Source organism: Perognathus longimembris, chromosome 1 (genome assembly GCF_023159225.1).
Source record: "Perognathus longimembris pacificus isolate PPM17 chromosome 1, ASM2315922v1, whole genome shotgun sequence".
In the NCBI taxonomy this organism is placed as follows: Eukaryota; Metazoa; Chordata; class Mammalia; order Rodentia; family Heteromyidae; genus Perognathus; species Perognathus longimembris.
Window position 1 is genome coordinate 53,827,694 of NC_063161.1, and position 22,879 is coordinate 53,850,572.

At 41.1% G+C, this 22,879-nt stretch overlaps 2 protein-coding genes and 1 long non-coding RNA gene across 9 annotated transcripts in view; 2 read left to right on the plus strand and 1 right to left on the minus strand.

The window, feature by feature from the left end:
• The window catches only part of Larp4 (La ribonucleoprotein 4), a 150,564-nt gene that overhangs the window by 46,539 nt on the left and 81,146 nt on the right, over positions 1 to 22,879 (minus strand). For 3 of the 7 annotated variants that reach the window (XM_048364421.1, XM_048364429.1, XM_048364413.1), the window contains one exon: positions 7,228 to 7,543. In XM_048364421.1, the coding sequence (XP_048220378.1) occupies positions 7,228 to 7,239 (12 nt within the window). In that variant the 5' untranslated portion in view covers positions 7,240 to 7,543. Of the gene's footprint in view, positions 1 to 5,983; positions 6,150 to 7,227; positions 7,544 to 22,879 lie in introns of those variants that run through there. The other 4 variants (XM_048364404.1, XM_048364445.1, XM_048364393.1 and 1 more) reach the window with 2 other exon arrangements.
• LOC125364871 lies at positions 3,051 to 3,750 on the plus strand. Its single transcript, XR_007213583.1, has 2 exons — positions 3,051 to 3,426; positions 3,705 to 3,750. It is a non-coding gene; the product is annotated as an uncharacterized LOC125364871 (long non-coding RNA).
• Positions 10,647 to 22,879, plus strand: part of Fam186a (family with sequence similarity 186 member A) — a 47,421-nt gene continuing 35,188 nt past the window's right edge. Inside the window, exon 1 of the mRNA XM_048342100.1 lies at positions 10,647 to 10,829. Coding sequence (XP_048198057.1) covers positions 10,647 to 10,829 — 183 coding nt within the window. The remainder of the gene's footprint in view (positions 10,830 to 22,879) is intronic.

Genomic DNA, 22,879 nt, shown 5'->3' on the forward strand with positions numbered 1-22,879 from the left:
AAAAATAATAATAAAATAAAATAAAATATTAAATGTTACCATCTAAAAAGGAGAAAACACTTGTCAGAAAGCTTAATGGTAAAATTATTTCCCAAATTATGAAGTGCAAAAAAAGAAAAATGAGCTATTATTTAATAGGTTCAGAGATTCGGGGAGGTTTTGAGACAAGATATACAGATATACATATAACTTAGACTGGCCTGTCTGGAACTCTGAAACCTCCTACCTCAGCTTTCCAAGTGCAGGTATCACTGGTATGCACCACAATGGGTTTCAGTTTTCCCAAAAGAAATTAGTTCTGGGTGTAGATAGTGGTGATGGTTTGCACAACAATGTGAATGTGATAGCACTCAGATGTAAAGTACATACTGCTGTTTCAAACTTAACAGAATGTGTAATAGAATTTAAACCAGGAAGTGGTGCTGTGACTCAAGTGGTATAGCACTAGCCCTGAGCACAGAGGCTTAGGGACAGCGCCTAGGCCCTGAGTTCAAGCCCCACGACCAACCAAAAAAAAGAATTTAAACCAGAACACTCTGACAATTTTAAGAATTGCCTAAACTTTTTTAAACCTCTTTTCAGATAAGACACTGTATCTTTTCAGGGCTAAGAATTTTAAAAAAATTAAAAACTTTTAAAAATCAGGATAAAATACTAAAAAGTTAGTATTTTCCCTTGTATATAGGGTCAGGTCCACATGTATTACAAAAAAATAAGATGTTTAGTGTCTATAGCTATCTATTACAGTATAGTTCAAGGGTTTAGAAGTTCTAAATTGCAGCATCTGGTAGGCTAAGACATGAAATCCCAAGTTTGAAGTAAGCAAAACCTTTTTTTCCTTATCTTAGAGTGATTTTATTCTGTATTTGTGAAAAAAAATGACTCATTAAATGGTGTTGACACCATTGACCCTTCTCTACATACCTTCAATTCCAATGTTAACAATTAAGACTCTTTAAAAAAAAGTTATAGCTCTAGCTTCAACACTAGCTATGTAATATTGGGACAGTTTTAGGCCTATGCCCTAGTTCCCTTCTAAAATGGGACTAGTACTTCAAAGAGACTGTGAAGCTTCAGTAGACAGGTTAGATATGTATTATACAAGATATATATATATATATATATGGATACATACGAAACAACCTGACCCATTCTAAGAATATACACATGTCTCTATTACACTAACATTTAGACATATTTTAAAATGTCAAACATTAATACTAAAAATGACTCAATATAGCTAGGTGCCAGTCAGTGGCTCACACATGTAATTCTAGCTATTCAGGAGGCCAAGAACTGAGGATAGAGGTTAGAAGCCAGACTGGGCAGGAAAGTCCATGAGAACTCTTTTATCTTCAATTATGCACCAGAAAGCCCAAAGTAGGGCTGTGGTTCAAAGTTCTAGAGTGCTAGTCTTGAGCAGCACAGGGACAACACCCAGACCTTGAGTTCAAGCCCCACAACCAACAACAAAACCATCAAAACAAAAAACTACCTGATTTTCCTATTAACAAAGTCACATAAGCCTGTTACTACTATTAAAATTTAAAGATTCTAGATTCTAGTTAGAAGCTAGGTAGAACAAATGGGCAAGTTTTTCCTCAACCAAGCTCACACACTCTTTCAGTTCTACCCAGTAACCTACATTAAGAATCACTGCATTAGGAAAAATTGCAAACTAAGACAGACTTCAAACTAGTCCCCTTATTTCCATCTGAATAACTTTTAGATATCTCACTTTTTTTGGTTCCCTCATTGAGAATAATGCCTATATCATGAAGTTATAAGAACCAGTATCAGAGAGGGCCTTAGGTGTAGCTCAATAGTAGAGTTCCTCCCTCCTCCCTCTCTCCCTCCCTCCTCCTCCTCCTTCTTTTGCCAGTCCTGGGGCTTGAACTCAAAGCTTGAGCACTGTCCCTGGCTTCTTTTTTCCTCAAGGCTAGCACTCTACCACTTAAGCCACAGAGCCACTTCTGGCTTTTCCTATATGATATGTGGTGCTGAGGAGTAGAACCCAGGGATCATGTAAATGAGGCAAGCGCTCTACCACTAGGCCATATTCTCAGCCCTAGAGTACCTTTTTCTGAGTGTCAGCAAGGGCTTGAGTTCAACCACTACACACACACACACACACACACACACACACACACACACATTAGTTAACAAAAGGCCAAATAACCAATGTGTTGTTTCTGATTTTCTTTTCTACTTTTTCAAAGCTACTATTCTACCACTTTGAGCCATAGCGCTACTTCGGGTTTTCTGGTGGTTACTTGGAGATAAGAGTCACAGACTTTTCTGCCTGGGATGGTTCTGAACCATGATCCTCAGAGCTCAGCCCTCTGAATAGCTAGGATTACAGGTGTGAGCCACTGAGGCCCAGGTCTGACTGATTTTAATACTATATATTCAGACCTTACTATGTAATTACACTAATAAAAAAAAAACTAATATGAAACCAGACCCCAAATAATCAGAAGGCATAGGTAGATGGGGCTGGGGATATGGCCTAGTGGCAAGAGAGCTTGCCTCGTATACATGAGGCCCTGGGTTCGATTCCCCAGCACCACATATACAGAAAACGGCCAGAAGTGGCGCTGTGGCTCAAGTGGCAGAGTGCTAGCCTTGAGCAAAAGGAAGCCAGGGACAGTGCTCAGGCCCTGAGTCCAAGGCCCAGGACTGGCCAAAAAAAAAAAAAGAAGGCATAGGTAGGAGGATGGGGACCTGAGTCTATTCCTGACCAAAAACCCCCAAAACTATCAAAAAAGGGCTGGGGGCTCAAGTGGAAGAGCACCTGCTTAACAAGTGTAAGGCACTGAATTAAAAACGCCAGTATCACCAAAAATAATAAACGCACTGCACACTATCAGAATATCATGACATTTGTGAAAAATACAGGCAGAAACCCAACCTAACTTTCTTTTTCTTTGGCCAGTCCTGGGGCTTGAACTCTGGGCATAGCTGTCCCTGAGTTTTTATGCTCAAGGCTAGTGCTCTAATGTTCCACTTCTGGCTTTTTATGGTTAACGGAAGAGTCTCACAGACTTTTCTGTCCAGGCTAGGTTCAAACCACAATCTTCAGATCTCAACCTCTAGAGTAGCTAGGATTACAGGTGTAAACCACTGGTGCCCAGCTTACAAACCTAATGTTCTTTTCTTTTGGCTGGTAAAAACATACACACTTACAATGTGCAGTATTTTCCTGGCATAACATTTCTAAAACAAACTAACCATGATTAAATAAAGTGTAATTTCTAACTCTGTTGAAGGGAAACAGATTGAAACATAATAAACAACCCTGACATGGTGAGGCACACCTGTACCAGTACTTGGCAGGATGATCTCTAGTTCAAGCCCAGTCTGTGCTATGGAGATCTTGTTTCAAAAGACTGAGGACTAGGAATATATAAGTATATAATAGACAAGGTAAAGGAAAACCTCATACTAGTTATGTATGCTAAAGAGGGAGAAGGGGGCTGGGAATATGGCCTAGTGGTAAGAGTGCTTGCCTCGTATACATGAAGCCCTGGGTTCGCTTCCCCAGCACCATGTATATAGAAAATGGCCAGAAGTAGCACTGTGGCTCAAGTGGTAGAGTGCCAGCCTTGAGCAAAAAGAAGCCAGGGACAGTGCTCAGGCCCTGAGTCCAAGGCCCAGGACTGGCAAAAAATAAAAAATAAAATAATAAAATAAAGAGGGAGAAGAGTAATATAGAGCACTTAACTTGGGTTTTATCCCCAGCACTGCAAAGCAAAAACAAAACAGAAAGTATTGGCAATTTCAAACCTTTTAAAGATTTGGAAGAAGGGTTGGGAATGGGGGTTAGTGGTAGAGTGCCTGCCTAGCTAGCATGCATGAAGCCCTGGGCTTCCTCAGCACAACATAAACAGAAAAAAGCCAGAAGCAGTGCTCTGGCTCAAGTGGTAGAGTGCTAGCCTTGAGCAAAAAGGAAGCCAGGGATAGTGCTCAGGCCCTGAGTCCAAGCCCCAGGACTGGCCAAAAACAAACAAAAACAACAACAAAAAAAGAAATAAGCAACCCTTCAGGGCTGTTAGTAGGGCTCAGTTAGTAGAGCACAAGCCCAAGAGCGAAAGTGTCAGGTACTGAGTTTGAGTTCCAGTCTTGAACCAAAAAGAGAAAGTAGAGATTTGCTTGGAATATTCCAATAAATATCCACTATTGGGGACATATTCTAAGGTAGCAGTGCCTTTTTAAAACCTACCTTAAGCTGGGCGCCAGTGGCTCACACCTGTAATCATAGCTACTCATGAGGCTGAGATACAAGGATCGAGGATCACAGTTCTAAGCCAGCCTAGGCAGGAAAAAGTCCCTTATCTCCAACTAGCCACAAGAAAACCCAAAGCGGAGCTGTAGCTCAAAGTGGCAGAGCACTGGCCTTGAGCAGAAAAGATCAGGGACAGCGCTCAGACCCTGAATTCATGCCTCATGACCGACCCCCCCCCCCAAAAAAAATAATAAAATAAAACCTAGCAAGGTGGACGCTGGTAACTCACACCTATAATGTGACCTACTCAGGAAGCTGAGATCTGAGGATCCTCATTCAAAGCCAGCCTTGGCAGACAATCTGAGACACACTCATCGCCAATTAACTAGCAAAAAGCCCATAAGTGAAGGTGTGGCTCAAGTAATAGAGGCCTGAGTTCAAGTCTCAATATCTGTACCAAAACAAAAATTTAAAAAATACTTAAACTTATAGATCTCAAATTTATCAGCTTCACAGTAACAGACTGAAGAAAAAGGTAAAGCCATTTACTTTATGCTGGAACACTACAGAGTAAAATTCTACCACACCACTTCAAAGCCCCCTGTCCCCTAAAGGGTGGTCCCGAGTCCATTATACAACCTGTAAATTCCTTCCCTCATTGAAAAGATTATATTTACGGGCACAGTTAACAAATGCCAAGTTGCAGCTTTGCTGCTTTGACGTTTCCACAATGTAAGTACAACATGATCTGGAATCTACTCAAAGCACAAGCCAGGCAGTCAGCTGATGTTCAGTGCACACAACTGGATAGAAATGAGGAAAACTAAATTTCGTACTTCTATAAGGCAGCTACCACTACCTTGAAACCTAACAAGCACAACAGCCGTCCCCGTTAAAGCAACAAAAGTATTTCTATTGTTCAAACACACACACACACACACACACACACACACACACACACACACAGAGGCTCTTCCCTGATGAAGTTTTCTCATTCTTGGAATTTTCCTTGTAAAGACCTTTTTAATCAGTTCACAAAATCAACACGCAACACGCAGCCGCAGCCCGAGTAACTTTTACAAAAGGTCAAAGCGGTGCCTTTCAAGGCTTCCAAATCCTATTGGCTTCTCTGTTCACAGTAACTCGCTTTCACCAACCCCTCCTCGAACGTTCCAGAGACAGAAAGGACGAGGACCTAACAAAATTTGGTAGACGTTGCCAAAACGCTTTCGATTTTCTTTTCAAAACACTCCAAAGAAAATTTAAAGGAAAAACACAACCAACCACAAGTAACCGCATTTCACCTTCTCCTCCCGCCCCCCCCCCCCCCGCGCGATCCCACATGTTGCTCACCTCCCTCCCAGACGGCTCCGCGAGGCCCCGTCTCCCGAGCAGAAGGCGCCCACCTGATTACCCATTTCCCCGACAGACTCCGCCCCCCGCCCGTCTGCCTCGTTCAGGAGGTCCATATGGGACACTTTCCTTTCCCACTGGTCCTCACGCCGCGGCGCCAGACCAGTCCCCGACACCCCACCTTCCACTCTCCCCCGCCGCGGGCCTCGCCCCCTCACAGCTCCCTAAAGTGTTGGGGGCGCGCGGAGTGAAGCGGCGGGCCTGCGCGGCCCAGGTGCTGTGTCAGCCTGTCTGCCGGCTCCGCGGCGTGTGGGGCCTGGAAAGTCACATGGCGCTGGGACCCGCAGGCGCCGACACGCTCCGGAGCTCTCCTTAGAGAGGAACACCAAGACCGAATCCGCTCACCTCCACGAAGAGCAACATATCTTCCTCCACTCGGACCCTCCACTCGTTCCCGCCGCCGCGACTCCAACTGGCTCACAGGCCCGAGCCCCAATCGCTAGGATAAGGACACTCGCCTGGCCCCTCCACCCGGCAGTGGACCCGGCTCCTCCCCCCGCCGTCAGCCGCTGCGGCCTCACCCGCCTGGTCCCGCCTCCCTTGAAACAGCAACTACTTCCGGTTTCTGGGACGAACTACTTCCGAGAGGAGAAGCCGCCCAAGGCGCGCTCGACCTACTCTGGCCCAACTTTAAGCCAGCGGCGGTGTGGGTTGTACCACCTTCTGTCTGCAGCAGGGGGTTAGGGGGAGACGATCAATAAGGAGGCACCATTCTGGGCCACGGGATAGTGTGGAAATGTTACCGAAGCTTCTTAATCATTTGCCAAGCTACCTCACTGCTAGTAACACCGTGGTTTGCACAGTTCAATATCCAGACCTAATTAAAAGCCGATCTTGTACTAAAACACCCAAGCTTGCTAAAATGTAAAGGCTCACGGGGGGGGGGGGGGGGGCGGGGAGGAGAGAACAGAATACATGGTTTTTTTTTAAGTTACAGGGAAAACATGCTGCTTTACTTATTACAGCTTCCATATATTAAATGCTTACTATAGTAAAACATGAGTGAAATAATCTTAAAATATTCCCAGTTTAACGCTAAAGTGTATAACTGCCAAGTTTCCCTGACACACCTTTAAAGAACTTTGCCCTAAACTCGCAGGAATTAGGTTTCCAGATTATTATGCTACAGTGCTTGGTTTACTTTATTTTCATTGAGATTCTAGTTTATTCAAATAAAATGCATTAAAAATAAAATTAATTTTTAACTAAGTTTTGCTAGATTTATCCTCTTATCCTTCCCTTCGAGTCCCACTAATATACTTGTTCAAATACCTTTCTTAATCCTGTCGTGATCTTTTTCAATATTTTCTTCCATTTTTTAAAAATCTTCCCAAACTGAAGGTTTCCTTTAAATTAAAACCTTTTAAATCCGATTCTGATTCCTCTGCTTTGAATAACTTAACATTCTTTGCTTTACCTTAAAGGAAACACCTCACTTTCTCATTTAAATACCAAAATCTTTCTACTGTTAAATTGCTGATGAGGGTAGCCTACACCTTCCTAATCTCATCACTCCTAAACTACTTTATCTCAGTGATAAAACTGGATGCCTTCACCCCCTCCCCAAATAAAAACTCTGTAGTACTCACCTCCAAAGCCATGGCTCAAGATGTCTTCCCAGTCTCTAGTGCCTTCATTTGTCAATCAACCATCTCTCTCCAGAAGTTTTTCCCAAAGACTCTGTTTCCCACAGATCTCTTCATGTCCTTTGTTAGCCCTTGATTATTCCATCTTAAATTTTTTTTGTCGTTCTTCAGTTTTTCATAGAAATCCTATCATAAATTTTTCTTAGTTCAGGATAATAATTGCATAAGTGTCTTAACAAATGCTTGTTCAATTGGTAAAGAAAAAGTTTAAAACTGACTTTTAAAAAGCCTTAATTCCCAGTTGATGATGAATTCCATGCTGCATGGAAAATGGAAGAGGAAGAGAGAAAAAAATGCTAAATTAATTTAGTTGACAAGCTTTTAGGTTGCTTTGTCTCTACTAGGGTAAACAACAAAATACATGTAAGGCTTTTGTAACTTAATATTGTTATCAATAAAGCATTTAAAGATGTGAACTGGTATAAAAACATTGGATATTTTAATTAGACTTCACATTTCTATAAATAATAATTCTCCTTAATTGTTACCCTTCTTAATTGTGATTTATAGGAGAAGGAATGAATGTTATGACTTCAAGGCATGAAACAAAGATCTTCTACCAATTTTTTAAAATCAATTTCTTTGGAAGAATTGATGGGAATATGCCAAATGTGAAAAAAAAAATAAAGCTTACAAAATAACATGGGAGGGCTGGGGATATGGCCTAGTGGTAAGAGAGCTTGCCTCTTATACATGAGGCCCTGGGTTCGATTCCCCAGCACCACATATACAGAAAACGGCCAGAAGTGGCGCTGTGGCTCGAGTGGCAGAGTGCTAGCCTTGAGCAAAAAGGAAGCCAGGGACAGTGCTCAGGCCCTGAGTCCAAGGCCCAGGACTGGCCAAAAAAAACAAAAAAAACAAAAAAAAAAACAAAATAACATGGGAAAATAAGAAGGGAATCACTCAGACAATGACATTTTAAAGAAAAAAAACTCTATGGATTATCTTTAAAAAAGAAAAAAAAGAAGAAGAAGAAGAAGAAGCAGAAAGAAAAAGGAAAAAAGAAAAAAAGCTAGTTGCCTGTGGCTCACGTCTGTAATCCCAGCTATTCAGGAGGCTGAGGATCACAGTTCAAAGCCAGCACAGGCAGGAAAGTCCATGAGACTCATCTCCAATTAGCCACCAGAAAACTGGAAGTGGACTTGTGGCTCAAAGTAGTAGATTGCTAGCCTTGAGCTAAATAGCTGAGAGGGACAGTGTCCAAGCCCAGAGTTCAAGCCCCAAGACCCACCCAAAAACAAAACAAAACAAAAAACTATGTTATGATTTCCTTCCTCCCTTTCCCAGAAGGACTAAATTGTTTACTATATAAAATTTACCAAAATGCATAGGATTAATTTCACAGTAAATTTACAAGAAATTAAATAGGAAGTTCTTGTAGATTTTTTTTTTTTGCCAGTTCTAAGGCTTGAACTCAGGGCCTGAGCACTGTCCCTGGCTTCTTTTGCTCAAGGCTGCTAGCACTCTGCCACGTGAGCCACAGGGTCACTTCCAGCTTTTCCCATTTATTTGGTACTGAGGAATCAAATGCAGAGAGAGCTTCATGCAGGCTAGGCAAGCACTCTAAGAGGAAGCCACATTCCCAGCCCTCTTGTAGAGAACTTTTATATACAATGTGCATAAAACTCAAGACCTATAAAGTATTGCAACATAGTTTATGAATACCCACAGTTGCAGTAAAACTATATAATAGTCACAGATACATCGAATTCATGATTGTCATTGACTCTGGAATGAGACAGACAAGGAACAAAAGGGGAAGTTAACTTTGTATTACTTTCCTTTATTTAAAACATAGGGCACCCTAATGTATAGCACTATGGGAGGCAAAAGAACTGTGAATCAAGGCCAGTGTGGGCTTCATAGCAAGACCCTGTCTCAAAATGAAAAGCACTGGAAGCAAAAACTGAAAAGAAAAACTAACAAAATATCTGAGGGGCTGGGGATATAGCCTAGTGGCAAGAGTGCCTGCCTCGGATACACGAGGCCCTAGGTTCGATTCCCCAGCACCACATATACAGAAAAAACGGCCAGAAGCGGCGCTGTGGCTCAAGTGGCAGAGTGCTAGCCTTGAGCAAAAAAGAAGCCAGGGACAGTGCTCAGGCCCTGAGTCCAAGGCCCGGGACTGGCCAAAAAATAAACAAACAAACAAAATATCTGAAACAAGTATGACAAATATATTAGTATTTGCACATTTCAGGTGCTGAGCACATACTTATTTGCTATATATTTTCTCTCTCTTTTGTGTGTGTGTGTGTGTGTGTGTGTGTGCGTGCGCGCGCACTGGTATTTGGGCTTGAACTTGGCCTGGGCTTTTTTGCTCAAGGCTGGCACTCTACTTCTTGAGCCATACACCTCAACTTTCTTCCCAGGCTGGCTTTAAACCATGATCCTAATAAGGTCTTAGCTTCCTGAGAAGCTATGATTACAGACGAGTCTGGCTCTCTTCTATTTTTAAATGAAAAATAAAAAAAAACAAATAAGCAAAAAAACATGAAGCTATAGAACCAATAAAAACATCTTGTCCTTTAATTGTTCCAGTCTCCTAAATCATTTATTTCACTTTTCAATCACAGCTGCCCAAATTATATTTCTTTTCAGGTAAAAAGCAGCCTGTAGCATTACCTACAAAGTTTTAAGTACAACTATGGAACTTAAGCATTCTTCAGACAGACTCCTTGAAATACCAACTGAATGGGGTAGTGCAGAGTGTGATGTCCAAATATTCAGTTACTACATGTCTTGGAAAAGTTAAAGGACAATTGAGGAAATTATAACATAATATTCCACTACAGGCTTACAAATATTTAAGCAAAACTCCAAGAAGAGAGAAGGAACAATTACATTTGAAACTCTGGATCTTGAATTCTAAACAGCAATGCTTTAAAGTTCATTTAAGTAGAGCTACATCTTCTACTTTTTTTTTTTGCCAGTCCTGGGGCTTGGACTCAAGGGAGCACTGTCCCTGACTTCTTTTTGCTCAAGGCTAGCGCACTAGCTTCATACATGCTAGGCTGCTTAAGCACTCTACCGCTAAACCACATTCCCAGCCCATCTTGTACGTTTTTAGCATTCCTGTTGTCCATACTTTCCCACCCTTCCTCCCTCTTTCACCAATCTACCATTGCACATATGGAATGCCTTGTTCTCTACATATAGTAAGCACTCTGAAAATGGTCCTCACAGATGATGTCACAATCGTTTTATTATGACATCACCAGATAAGAATTTGGTTAACAACCAAATTGAGCTTCCTAGTGGACATGAATTAGCATTTGCCTACATTCTGTGAAAAAGAAGAGAGAGGAGGAATAAGAGGAGGAGAAATAAAAGTTACCCAAAATTTCAAAATGTTAGTCAGAATGCGAAAAAAGTTCAACAGTGACTCGGAATCGGAAAATGAAAGCCAGATTTCCACTAGTGTGAAAAAAAAGAAAAAGAAACAAAGTATCCAAGACCCAGTGAGCTCTGATCTGGATATCCCATTCTCCGTGAAAAATGTCCTCAGAAAAATTGAGCAATCGCAGCTCCTTCGAGCCAGAGAGGTAGGTAGTGAGTCAGCAGTTTAGAGATTACAACATTTTTATTTTAAACTTTCAATGACTATGTATAGGGGTAATTTTGTTTTAGAACTCACTTTACTTTTGATATACGACTGTATTTAAATATCATTTGACTTCAAATGATAATTTTACTTGGTTCTATATAGGAAGTTTAAATTTGATATTAACCTCTTCAGATCAAAATTTCAAATTAAGCCCTGTAAAATGTATATCAGGCTGGGCACTGGTGGCACATGCCTATAATCCCAACTCCTGAGGAGGCTGAAATCTGAGGCTCAAAGTTCAAAGCCAGCTGGGGCAGAAAAGTCTGTGAGACTCATCTCCAATTAACTACCAGAAAACTGGAAGTGGAGCTGTGGTGGTAGAGTGCTAGTCTTGAGTAAAAGAGCTCAGGGATATCACCCAGGCCGTGAGTTCAAGCCCCATGACTGACTGCCCCCACCAAAAAAAAAAAAAAAAAAAGAAATCAGGTTGGGTGTAGTAGTACATGCCTGTAATCCTAGCACTCAAAATGCTGAGGCAGGAAGATCTTGAGTTCAAGGTAAGCTAGGACTCCAAAAGGAAACTACCCTCCTCCCTCAATCCTATGTACCCCCCCAAAAAGGAAGGATATAAAAATGAAGGATGACATAGTTCTGTGATAGAGGGCATGCCTACCAAACAGGAGACCCTAGGTTCAATTAATACTAAATAAATACATAATTATGGATGTGTGTATGGATGTGTGTGTGTATATATATATATATACATATTCTTCATACAAAATTTTTCCTGTTCCAACTCCCACAATAATAGGGTTTGCTTTTAATAGTTCTCACAGTTAATAACTGGCATGCAATTAGCAGTATTTTTTTTTTTTGCCAGTCCTAGGGCTTGAACTCAGGGACTGAGTACTATCCCTGAGCTTCTTTTGCTCAAGGCTAGTACTCTACCACTTAAGCCACAGAGCCACTTCTGGCTTTTTCTGTTTATGTGGTACTGAGGAATCAAAACCAGGGCTTCATGTATGCTAGGCAAGCATTCTACCACTAAGCTGCATTCCCAGACCCCAACAGTGTATTTTTAAAAATGTTTTTATATACAAAAATATCCATATGAGGGGGCTGGGGATATGGCCTAGTGGCAAGAGTGCCTGTCTCATACACATGAGGCCCTGGGTTCGATTCCCCAGCACCACATATACAGAAAATGGCCAGAAGTATCACTGTGGCTCAAGTGGCAGAGTGCTAGCCTTGAGCAAAAAGAAGCCAGGGACAGTGCTCAGGCCCTGAGTCCAAGCCCCAGGACTGGCCAAAAAAAAAAAAAAAAATCCATATGAGGGGCTGGGAATATGGCCTAGTGGCAAGAGTGCTTGCCTCATATACATGAAGCCCTGGGTTCGATTCCCCAGCACCACATATATAAAAATGGCCAGAAGTGGCGCTGTGGCTCAAGTGGCAGAGTGCTAGCCTTGAGCAAAAAGAAGCCAGGGACAGGGCTCAGGCCCTGAGTCCAAGGCTCAGGACTGGCAAAAAAAAAAAAAAAAATCCATATGAAACCTTTACTGCATTCAGTATAATTATTTTACCACAAAAGTTTTTTTTTATACCTCTTTATAATCCTCCCATATAGCCTTGTCTGCCATCTACCCTAATCCCAGCTAACCACCAGTCACTATAGATTAGTTTGCTTTTGTTAGTTTGTGATCATACTAGGGCTTGAACTCAGGGCCAGGACACTCTTTTAGCTTTTTTGCTTAAGGCCGGCACTCTACCATTTGAACCAACTTCAATTCTGCTTTTTTGGGTGGTTGATTGGCGATAAGAGTGTCATAGACTTTCCTTCCTCTGGCTGGCTTCCAACCATGTTCTTCAGATCTCAGCCTCCTGAGTAGCTAGGATTACCAGCTTGAGCTACTGTCACAGGTTAAGTTTGCATTTCTCAAAATCTTTTTTTTTTGGCCAGTCCTGGGCCTTGGACTCAGGGCCTGAGCACTGTCCCTGGCTTCTTCCCGCTCAAGGCTAGCACTCTGCCACTTGAGCCACAGCGCCGCTTCTGGCCGTTTTCTGTATATGTGGTGCTGGGGAATCGAACCTAGGGCCTCGTGTATCCGAGGCAGGCACTCTTGCCACTAGGCTATATCCCCAGGCCCTCAAAATCTTTTTGAAGAGAGAGTATGAGGAAACAGAAGACAGTGCACAAAAGGAAATATACATATTACCTGACTGATACAATTGTGACCCCTATGTATATCACCTTCATAAAATAAAATAAACTAATTTTTTTAAAAATACAAAAAAAGGTAGGTGCCGGTACCTCATGCCTGTAATCCTAGCTACTTAGGAGGCTGAGATATGAAGATCACAGTTTGAAGGCAGCCCAGGCAGGAAAGTCTGTAAGATTCTTATCTCCAATAAAACTAAAAGGCTGGAAGTTGAAGCTGGGAATGTGGCTTAGCAGTAGAGTGCTTGCCTAGCATACAGGAAGCCCTGGGTTTTATTCCTTAGCACCACATAAACAGAAATAGTCAGAAATGAAAGCCATGGGTTTGATTCTTTAGCACCACATAAACAGAAATCGTCTGAAATGGCGCTATGGCTCAAATGGCAGAGTGCTAGCCTTGAGCAAAAAGAAGCCAGGGACAGTGCCCAGGCCTTGAGTCCCAAGCCCCAGGACTGGCAAAAAACAAAACAAACAAAGAACAAGTCAGGTAATATGTTTTGAACAATGTCACCCCTTTCCTAGCTCTCTCCCAGTTTTCCCCTTCTATCCCCACCCACAAGTTATTTTTAGTTCATTTTTGACATAGTGTCTAGTGAGTACCATTAAGTTTGCATTTTGTAAGGTTTATATAAGGGAAACCAAACAGTATTTTCTTGTCTGACTTCTGTCAGTAAGCATTATTAAAGATTAACCACATTCTTGCATCTATGAATATAGTTCATTCCTTTTTATTGCTGAGTATTTTTCTACTGCATGACATTTATGATGTGGGGGCTGGGAATATGGCCTAGTGGCAAGAGTGCTTGTCTCCTATACATGAAGCCCTGGGTTCCATTCCCAAGCACCACATATATAGAAAATGGCCAGAAGTGGCGCTGTGGCTCAAGTGGCAGAGTGCTAGCCTTGAGCAAAAAGAAGGCAGGGAAAGTGCTCAGGCCCTGAGTCCAAGGCCCAAGGCAAAAAAAAAAAAAAAGACATTTATGATGTTTCTTGTTTTGGATTATTACAAACAAAGCTCTTGTAAACATTTTTGTATGCAGCTGGGCACCCATGGCTCACGCCTGTAATCATAGCTACTCAGGAGGCTGAATCTGAGGAACACTGTTCAAAGCCAGCCCAGGCAGGAAAGTCTGTGAGACTCTTATCTCCAATTAACCACCAGAAAACCAGAAGTGGCACTGTGACTTAAAGTGGTACAGCACTAATCTTGAGCTGAATAGCTCAAGGACAGTGCCCATGCCCAGAGTTCAAGCCCCATGACTGACCAAAAAAAAAAAAAAAAAGACATATGCTTCCTCTTTTCACTTTTTCCCTTTCCTTTTCTTCTTTTCCTTTTTTTTTCTCCCTCTCCTTCTTCCTCTTCCTCTCTATTGTCTCTTTCTTTTTGGTGGTACTAGGAATTGAACTCAGAACTTTAAGGGCTCCACCACTTGAGCTACTTCCCCAGACCTGTTTGTATTTTGTTTTCAAGACAGTCTTGCTGGGCTGGGAATATGGCTTAGTGGTAGAGTGCTCGCCTAGCACACACGAAGTCCTGGGTTTGATTCCTCAGTACCACATAAACAGAAAAAGCTGGAAGAAGATCAAGTGGTAGAGTGCTAGCCTTGAGCAACAAGAAGCCAGGGACAGTGCTCAGGCCCCAAGTTCAAGCCCAAGGACTGGCAAAAAAAAAAAAACAATCTTGCTAATTTTGCCCACATTCACTTGGAAACAAACAATCCTCCTGGACTTACCTCCCAGGTTCCTGGGATTAGAGGTGTGCATTGCCTACCCAGTTGTGCTGAGATTTTTCATCAGCAATTGATACTGAGTTTTGTTAAAAGCTTTTACCAAGAAGTGGCGCTGTGGTTTAAGTGGTAGAGTGCTAGCCTTAAGCAAAAATTAGCTCAGGGACAGTGCCCAGGCCTAGAGTTCAAGCCCAGACCAAAAAAAAAAAAAAAAAAAAAAAATTACCACATCTTTTGGGATCATTGTGTGCTATACTTCAGTTTGAATCTGTTAATTCGGTGAATTTCACTGATTTATAAGTATTAAACTTTTGCATTTGGGGGCTGGGGATATGGCCTAGTGGCAAGAGCGCTTGCCTCGTATACATGAGGCCCTGGGTTCAATTCCCCAGCACCACATATACAGAAAATGGCCAGAAGTGGCGCTGTGGCTTAAGCGGCAGAGTGCTAGCCTTGAGCAAAAAGAAGCCTGGGACGGTGTTCAGGCCCTGAGTCCCCAGCCCCAGGACTGGCCAAAAAAAAAAAAAAAAAAAACAAACTTTTGTATTTGGGGGATAAACCCCATTTACCCAGAGCCTTTTGCTTGGTAGCCTTTACTGGCCTGCACTCCCAGTCCTCTATTTCTTTTTTTCCTCCTCTTCCTGTTCCCCCTTCTCCTTTCTTCTTTTTTTATTTCTTTCCTTTTATTTCTTTCGTTCTTCCTTCCTTTCTACCTTTCTTTTTCTTTTTTTTTTTTTTTTGCTTGCTTTAGCTATTTTCAGGTAGTGTCTCCCTATTTTCCAATGTTGTTTGCATATACATACATATGTGAATTTAGATTGTTACAATCTACATTCAAGTGCTATTATACCACTTCATGTACAGTATATGAACCTTACAGCAATTTTCTACCTTTTTTTCTCCCTTTGTTGTATATCCATCATAATTCTACATGTTATAAATTCAGTATTTATAACAGTAAACAGACAATGACCTAGCTCAGGGCCTGGGAGCTGTCCTTGAACTTTTGTGTTCAATGATCTTGCCCTACCATTTGAACCACAGTTTCACTTCTGGCATTTTGGTGGTTAAAGCAGATGAAAGTCTCATGGACTTTCCTGCCTGAACTGGCTTCAAATTTTGATCCTCAGATCTCAGCCTTCTAAGTATCTAGGATTACAGGTGTGAAATCTGATGCCCAGGGTAGTTTTACATTTTTAAATGTAATACAATATGTAGAAAATAAAATTTAGGGCTGGGAATATGGCTTAGCAGTAGAGTGCTTGCCTAGTATGCATGAAGCCCTCAATACCACATAAACAGAAAAAGCCAGAAGTGGCTCTATGGCTCAAGTGGTAGAGTGCTAGCCTTGAGCAAAAGAAGCTAGGGACGGTAATCAGGCCCTGAGTTCAGTCCCCAACACTGGAAATAAATAAACAAGCAAACAAACAAATAAAACTTATTATTTTAAATACTTTTATTTTCCACAGTAGTAGGGTTTGAATTCAGAGCCTCTATCTTGCTAGGCAGGCATATCACCACTTGAATCAGCATTCCACCCTTTTTGCTTTAGTTAATTTTCAGACAGGGTCTCATCCCTTTGCCTGAGACTAGACTGGAACACAATACCCCTACTTATTGCTGAGATATAGCTATATATCTCATATATAACTGAGATCACTATGAATCACTATGCTCAGTTATTTGTTGAGGTGGAGTTTTGCAAACTTTCTGCCTGGGCTGGCCTCAAATTGTAATCTCCGCTTCCTGAGAAGCGGGGATTAACAGGTGTGTCACTGTGCCTAGCCCATTTAAAACATTTTTGAAATTTATTTAATATTTTCATGAGTATCCATTAGCTTTATGAGGGATTTCATGTATGCAATGTATTCTAGCAGCCAGCCTCACTCCCCCCTCTATTATTTTGCTTTATCCTACTCACCACTTAAAATGATATCACTAGGATTTATTGTTCTATTTCCATACATGTAAAGAAACTACTTCACCCATCTGTATCCTACTTTACTCTCATTGCTATCCCTCTCTGTCCCTGTTGGTGCCTACCCCACACCAGACCTGTTTTCTTTTTTCAATCCCTCAAGTTTCATCAGTTTCAAAATGTCAGAATTTCTGCCCCCCTTCAGGCTAAATAAGATTTCATTATATGTATAATTATATTTGTTTATTCATTCATCCACAGATGAACAGTCAGGTTGTTTTTACCTCTTATGAATAATACCGATAGAAAAATGGGCATACAAATATGAGCATATAAATATATTTAAATCCCTTGCTTTTAATTCTTTATATTCCAAAATAGGAATTGCTGGTTTGGTAATTCTATGTTTATTTATTGCCTGTAATGGTGTTTGAATTCAGGGCTTTGAATTTCCTTGGCAAATATTCTTCTACTTGAGCTGTGCTCTAAGTTCAGTTTAATTTTTTGATGAACTATACTCTTCTCTTTTTTCTATTTATTTCCTTTTCTTTTTCCTTTACTGTTCCCTCTCCTCTTCCTCCCTCCCTTTCTCTTCCTCCCTTTCTCCCTTCTTCCTTCACTTCCCCTTTCCCCTTCCTTCCTTCCTTCCTTCCTTCCTTCCTTCCTTCCTTCCTTCCTTCCTTCCTTTCTTCCATTGAGACAAGGTCTCACTATATAGCCCAAACTGGGCTCGAATTGGCAGCAGTACTCCTGCCTCAGATCACTCAGATTATACATGTGCACATTATGCCTGGTGTCCAGACAAATTATTTCTATAGAGGCTGCAACATTTTCATCAGCGGTGAACAAATATTCCAGTTTTCCACATTTTCACATTTGTCATCCTCTAGTTTGTTTGTTATCCTGAGACAGAATCTTGCTATAGTCCAAGCTGACTTAGGACTTTTGATTCTCCTGCCTCCGCACCAAGTGTTGGTATTACAGGTATGACTCATGAGATCTGTGATTCTTTATTTCTATAATTTTTTAATACTTTATTTTTGGTCAGTCCAGGGCCTTGAACTCAGGGCCTGAGCACTGTCCCTGGCTTATTTTTGCTCAAGGCTAGCACTCTGCCACTTGAGCCACAGTGCCACTTCTGGCCATTTTCTATATATGTGGTGCTGAGGAATCGAACCCAAGGCTTTATGTATAACAGGCAAGCACTGTTGCCACTGGCCATATTCCCAGCCCCTACTCTCTATAATTTTTTTTTTTGGCCAGTCCTGGGGCTTGGACTCAGGGCCTAAGCACTGTCCCTGGCTTCTTTTTGCGCAAGGTTAGCACTCTGCCACTTGAGCCACAGCGCCACTTCTGGCCGTTTTCTGTATATGTGGTGCTGGGGAATTGAACCCAGGGCCTCATGTATACAAGGCAAGCACTCTTGCCACTAGGCCATATCCCCAGCCCCTCTATAATGTTTTGTTTTGTTTTTTGAGACTGAATCTTACTAAATAGCGCAGACTGACATTGAACTTAATGTTCTGTCTCAGCTTCCCAAGTGGCTTAGATTTCAGGCATGTACCACCCAAACCAATTTTGTAATGATTTATGTTGTTGAACATCTTTTTATGTATCTATCAGGCATATATCTCCTTTGGAGAAATCTTTCCCTTCAAGTCCATTGTCTATTTTTGTTGTTGTTGTTTCTTTGTTTTTTTCTGTTTTTGCCAGTGCTGGGACATGAACTCAGGGCCTGGGCCTTGTCACTGAGCTTCTTTTGCTCAAGGCTAGCACTTTACCTCTTGATCCACAGTGTCACTTCTGGATTTTTCTGTTTATGTGGTGCTGAGAAATCGAACCCAGAGTTTCATACATGCTAGGCAAGCACTCTATCACTAAGCCACATTCCCAGCTCACTTTGTCTGTTTTTGAATTGCATTTGTTGTTGTTCTTGTCAAGTTGTATGTGTTCTTTAGTCAAGTGTGGCAGTTCGGGCCTATTTGGGAAGTTGAGATTGGGAAGATCATGGTTTGAAGTTAGCCCAAGCAGATTCCATCTCTCTGGCTTGTTTTTTTGCTATTGTTTTGTTTTGTTTTTTCCTGTACTGGGATTTGACCTCAGGGCCTTGAACTTGCTAGACAGGCACCCTGTTATTAGAGCTACTCTTCCATAAAACTGCATTTCAATGGAAAAAGCTGGATGTGACTACATATACAACCGTATGCCATCCCAGCTACAGTGTTAAGTATACAGCAGGAGAATCACAGTCCAGCCATAGGCCCAGGCAAAATGTGAAAGCCAAAACTTGAAATGAGAAAAAAAAAATGACACCCTATCTCAAAATAACCAGTGTTAAAAGACAAAAAATAGGGGAGGGGAAGCTGGATGTGGTAAGCACAAGGCCCTGAGTTAAAACACCAGTACTACCAAAAGAAAGTTTTAATATTTACATATGTTAAGCCCTTAAAGATGTGATCTTTATATAATTTTTTTTTCTCATCCTGTGTGTTTTTTTTTTTTTTTTTTTTTTTTGGCCAGTCCTGGGGCTTGGACTCAGGGCCTGAGCACTGTCCCTGGCTTCTTTTTGCTCAAGGCTAGCACTCTGCCACTTGAGCCACAGTGCCCCTTCTGGCCATTTTCTGTATATGTGGTGCTGGGGAATTGAACCCGGGGCCTCATGTATACGAGGCAAGCACTCTTGCCACTAGGCCATATCCCCAGCCCCTGTGTTTTCTTTTTATTCTGTTGATAGTTAATTTTTTTTTTTTTTGGTCAGTCATGGGGCTTGAACTCAGGCCTGAGCACTGTCCCTAAACTTCTTTTTGCTCAAGGCTAGCACTCTACCACTTGAGCCACAATGTCACGTCTGGATTTTCCTGTTTATGTGGTACTGAGGAATCAAACCCAGGGCTTCATGCATGCTAGGCAAGCACTCTATCACTAAACCACATTCCCAGCCGTGATAGATAATTTTACATGTCAATTTGTTCAGGCCATGAAATATCTAGATATTTAGTCTTATATTATTCAGGGTATGAAAGTGTTTCTGGATGAAACTAACATTTGAATAAGTAGTCTAGGAGAAGAAGACTATCCTTAACATGGGTAGTGTTGCACAATCAGTTGAAGTTCTGACAAACTATTTTTAAGGGTAACAAGTCTGACAAGAAATGTACTCACTACCTTATGTATCCTCTGTAACTGTGTACCTGTGTATCCTCTGTAACTCTTCTGTATATCACCTTGACAACAGAACTAAATTTTTAAAAAACATCCTTTTTTTTCTAGCCAGGTGCCAGTTGCTCAAGCCTGCAATACTAGCTAGTCAGGAGGCCGAGATCTGAGGATCTGAGGATCCCCAGCCAGGGCTGGAAAGTCCATGAGACTTATCTCCAATTAACCACCAGAAAACTGGAAGTGGTCCTGTGGCTCAAAGGGGTAGAACACTAGCCTTGAGCAAAAGAGCTCAGGGACAAGTGCCCAGGCTCAGAGTTCAAGCCCCAGGACCCCCCCCCAAAAAAAGTGAATTTTTTTCTCATTTTTTAAATAGAAAAAAGCTGTGAGAAAAGTTTTTTTTTTAATTTGGTATACATTAGTTGCTCAGGTGAGGTCATTTTGACATTTCCATACAATCATACAAAGTACTCTCCATCAGCCTTACCCCTTCTATTCTCCCTCCCCACTTCTTATAACCACTTCAACTTGTTTTGTAACACATGAAAAACGTAATTCAAGTATATTTACCCTCATTCATTCTCCATCCCCTCTCCCCCTCCCATTGCTACCTATCCCCAACAGTGCCTGTTTTACTTAATTTTTTGTGGATATTAATTGTATGAAATGATTTCACCATGGTATTTCATGATATACATATAATCTTTCAATCAGAACAGTCTCTTCTATTGATCTCTTTTTTTGTCCCCTACCCACCTATTGTTCAGATTTCTTATGCCATCTTCATGCACAGATGCAATGTATCACTCCTCATTCTCATTCCCTATTCCCTTCTCACTTGTCCCCCAAACAGTCCTGTAGTTACAACAAAATCTATGTATATAAATATATATACTTCATATATACATATATGTGTATGTGTGTCTTTAAAGTATAGATTCTGAAAATAAATGAAAACATCCTATATTTGTTTTTTTGAGTTTGGCTCATTTTGCCCAACATGATGATCTCCAGCTCCATCCAATTTCCTGCAAATAAAATGATTTTTTTTATGGCTAGGTAATATTCCATGGTGCATTTGACAATACCTATCAAAATCCCAGCCACATTCTTCACTGAAATAGAGAAACCAATCCATAAATTCATATGGAACAGCAAAAAACCTAGAATAGCCAAAGCAATTCTAGGCAAAAAAAATAGTGCAGGAGGTATCACAATACCAGATTTCAAGCTCTACTACAAGGCCATCATAACAAAAACAGCATGGTATTGGTATAAAAACAGATCGGAAGACCAGTGGATTAGAATTGAAGACCCAGAAATAAAACCACACTCTTACAGCCAACTGATATTCGACAAAGGAGCTAAAGACATACAATGGAATAAACATAGCCTCTTCAACTACTGGTGCTGGGAGAACTGGGCAGCCATATGCAGAAAACTCAAAGTAGACCCAAGCCTATCACCATGCACCAAGATCAACTCAAAATGGATCAAGGACCTCAACATCAGACCTGAATCCTTGAAACTACTGAAGGACAGAGTAGGAAAGACACTAGAACTTATAGGCACAGGAAGGAACTTCCTGAATAGAGTCCCAGGGGCATAACAAATAGGGGAAAGACTCAACAAATGGGACTACTACAAATTAAAAAGTTTCTGCACAGCTAAGGACATAGCCACCAAAATAGAAAGACAGCCAACGATATGGGAAAGGATATTTACCAGCACAGCAACAGACAAAGGCCTGATATCTGTCATCTACAGAGAACTCAAAAAACTAAGCCCCTCCAAGCCCAATAAACCTATTAGGAAATGGGCAAAAGAGCTAAAGAGAGACTTCACAAGAGAAGATATAAAAATGGCAAAGAAACACATGAGGAAATGCTCAACATCCCTGCTAGTAAAGGAAATGCAAATAAAAGCAACCCTGAAATACCACCTCACCCCAGTTAGAATGGCCTATACTCTGAACTCAGGAAACAACAAATGCTGGAGGGGCTGTGGGGAAAGAAAAACCCTTCTCCATTGTTGGTGGGAGTGCAAATTAGTACAACCACTTTGGAGAACAATATAGATGTTTCTTAAAAAGCTCAATATAGACCTACCCTATGACCCAGCCATACCACTCCTAGGCATCTATCCTAAACAGCAAAACCCAAGATATCAAAAAGACATTTGTACTTCCATGTTTATCGCGGCACAATTCACAATAGCCAAAATATGGAAACAACCCAGATGTCCCTCCACAGACGTATGGATCCAAAAAATATGGTACTTATACACAATGGAATACTACATAGCGATTAGGAATGGTGAAATATTGTTATTCGCAGGGAAATGGTCAGAACTCGAACAAATAATGTTGAGTGAGACAAGCCTAGAACACAGAAAACAAAGGGGCATGATCTCCCTGATATATGACTGTTAACAAAGGGAGACGGAGAGACAGTAGAGACCAAGTCTGTGAACACTGTATATGTGCTTGATACATTGTATATTGCATATGTGTCTACCTGACCTAGACAAAGGATGGAAAAATAGGTTGTAAGATATCACAAGAAATGTACACACTGCCCTACTACGTAACTACACCCTCTTTGCACAACACCTTGTAAAAAAATTTATGTTCAATTAATAATAATAATAAAAAAATATTCCATGGTGCATTTGAACCATATTTTCTTTACCCATTTATCCATCGTTGGACACTTGGCTGATTTCACCATTTAGCTATTATGAACAAAGCTGCATTAAACATACTCATGGGGTTTTTGTTTTTGAATATTGTCTTACATTCATTCCTTCACATATATGCCCATGTTTTTCATATTTCTCATTTTAAATCCTGAGATTTCCCAGCCTCCATATTCATATAAACCAATTCTTTGTTATCTGTCTGCCTACATCTTTTGTCAGACTGAAACATAAATATTTCATGTTTTTGATGCTATGATGAATGGTATTGCCTTACATTTAAATTTCTAATTGTTGATCAAGGGAAAGGGCTGCTACCAAGAACACTATGT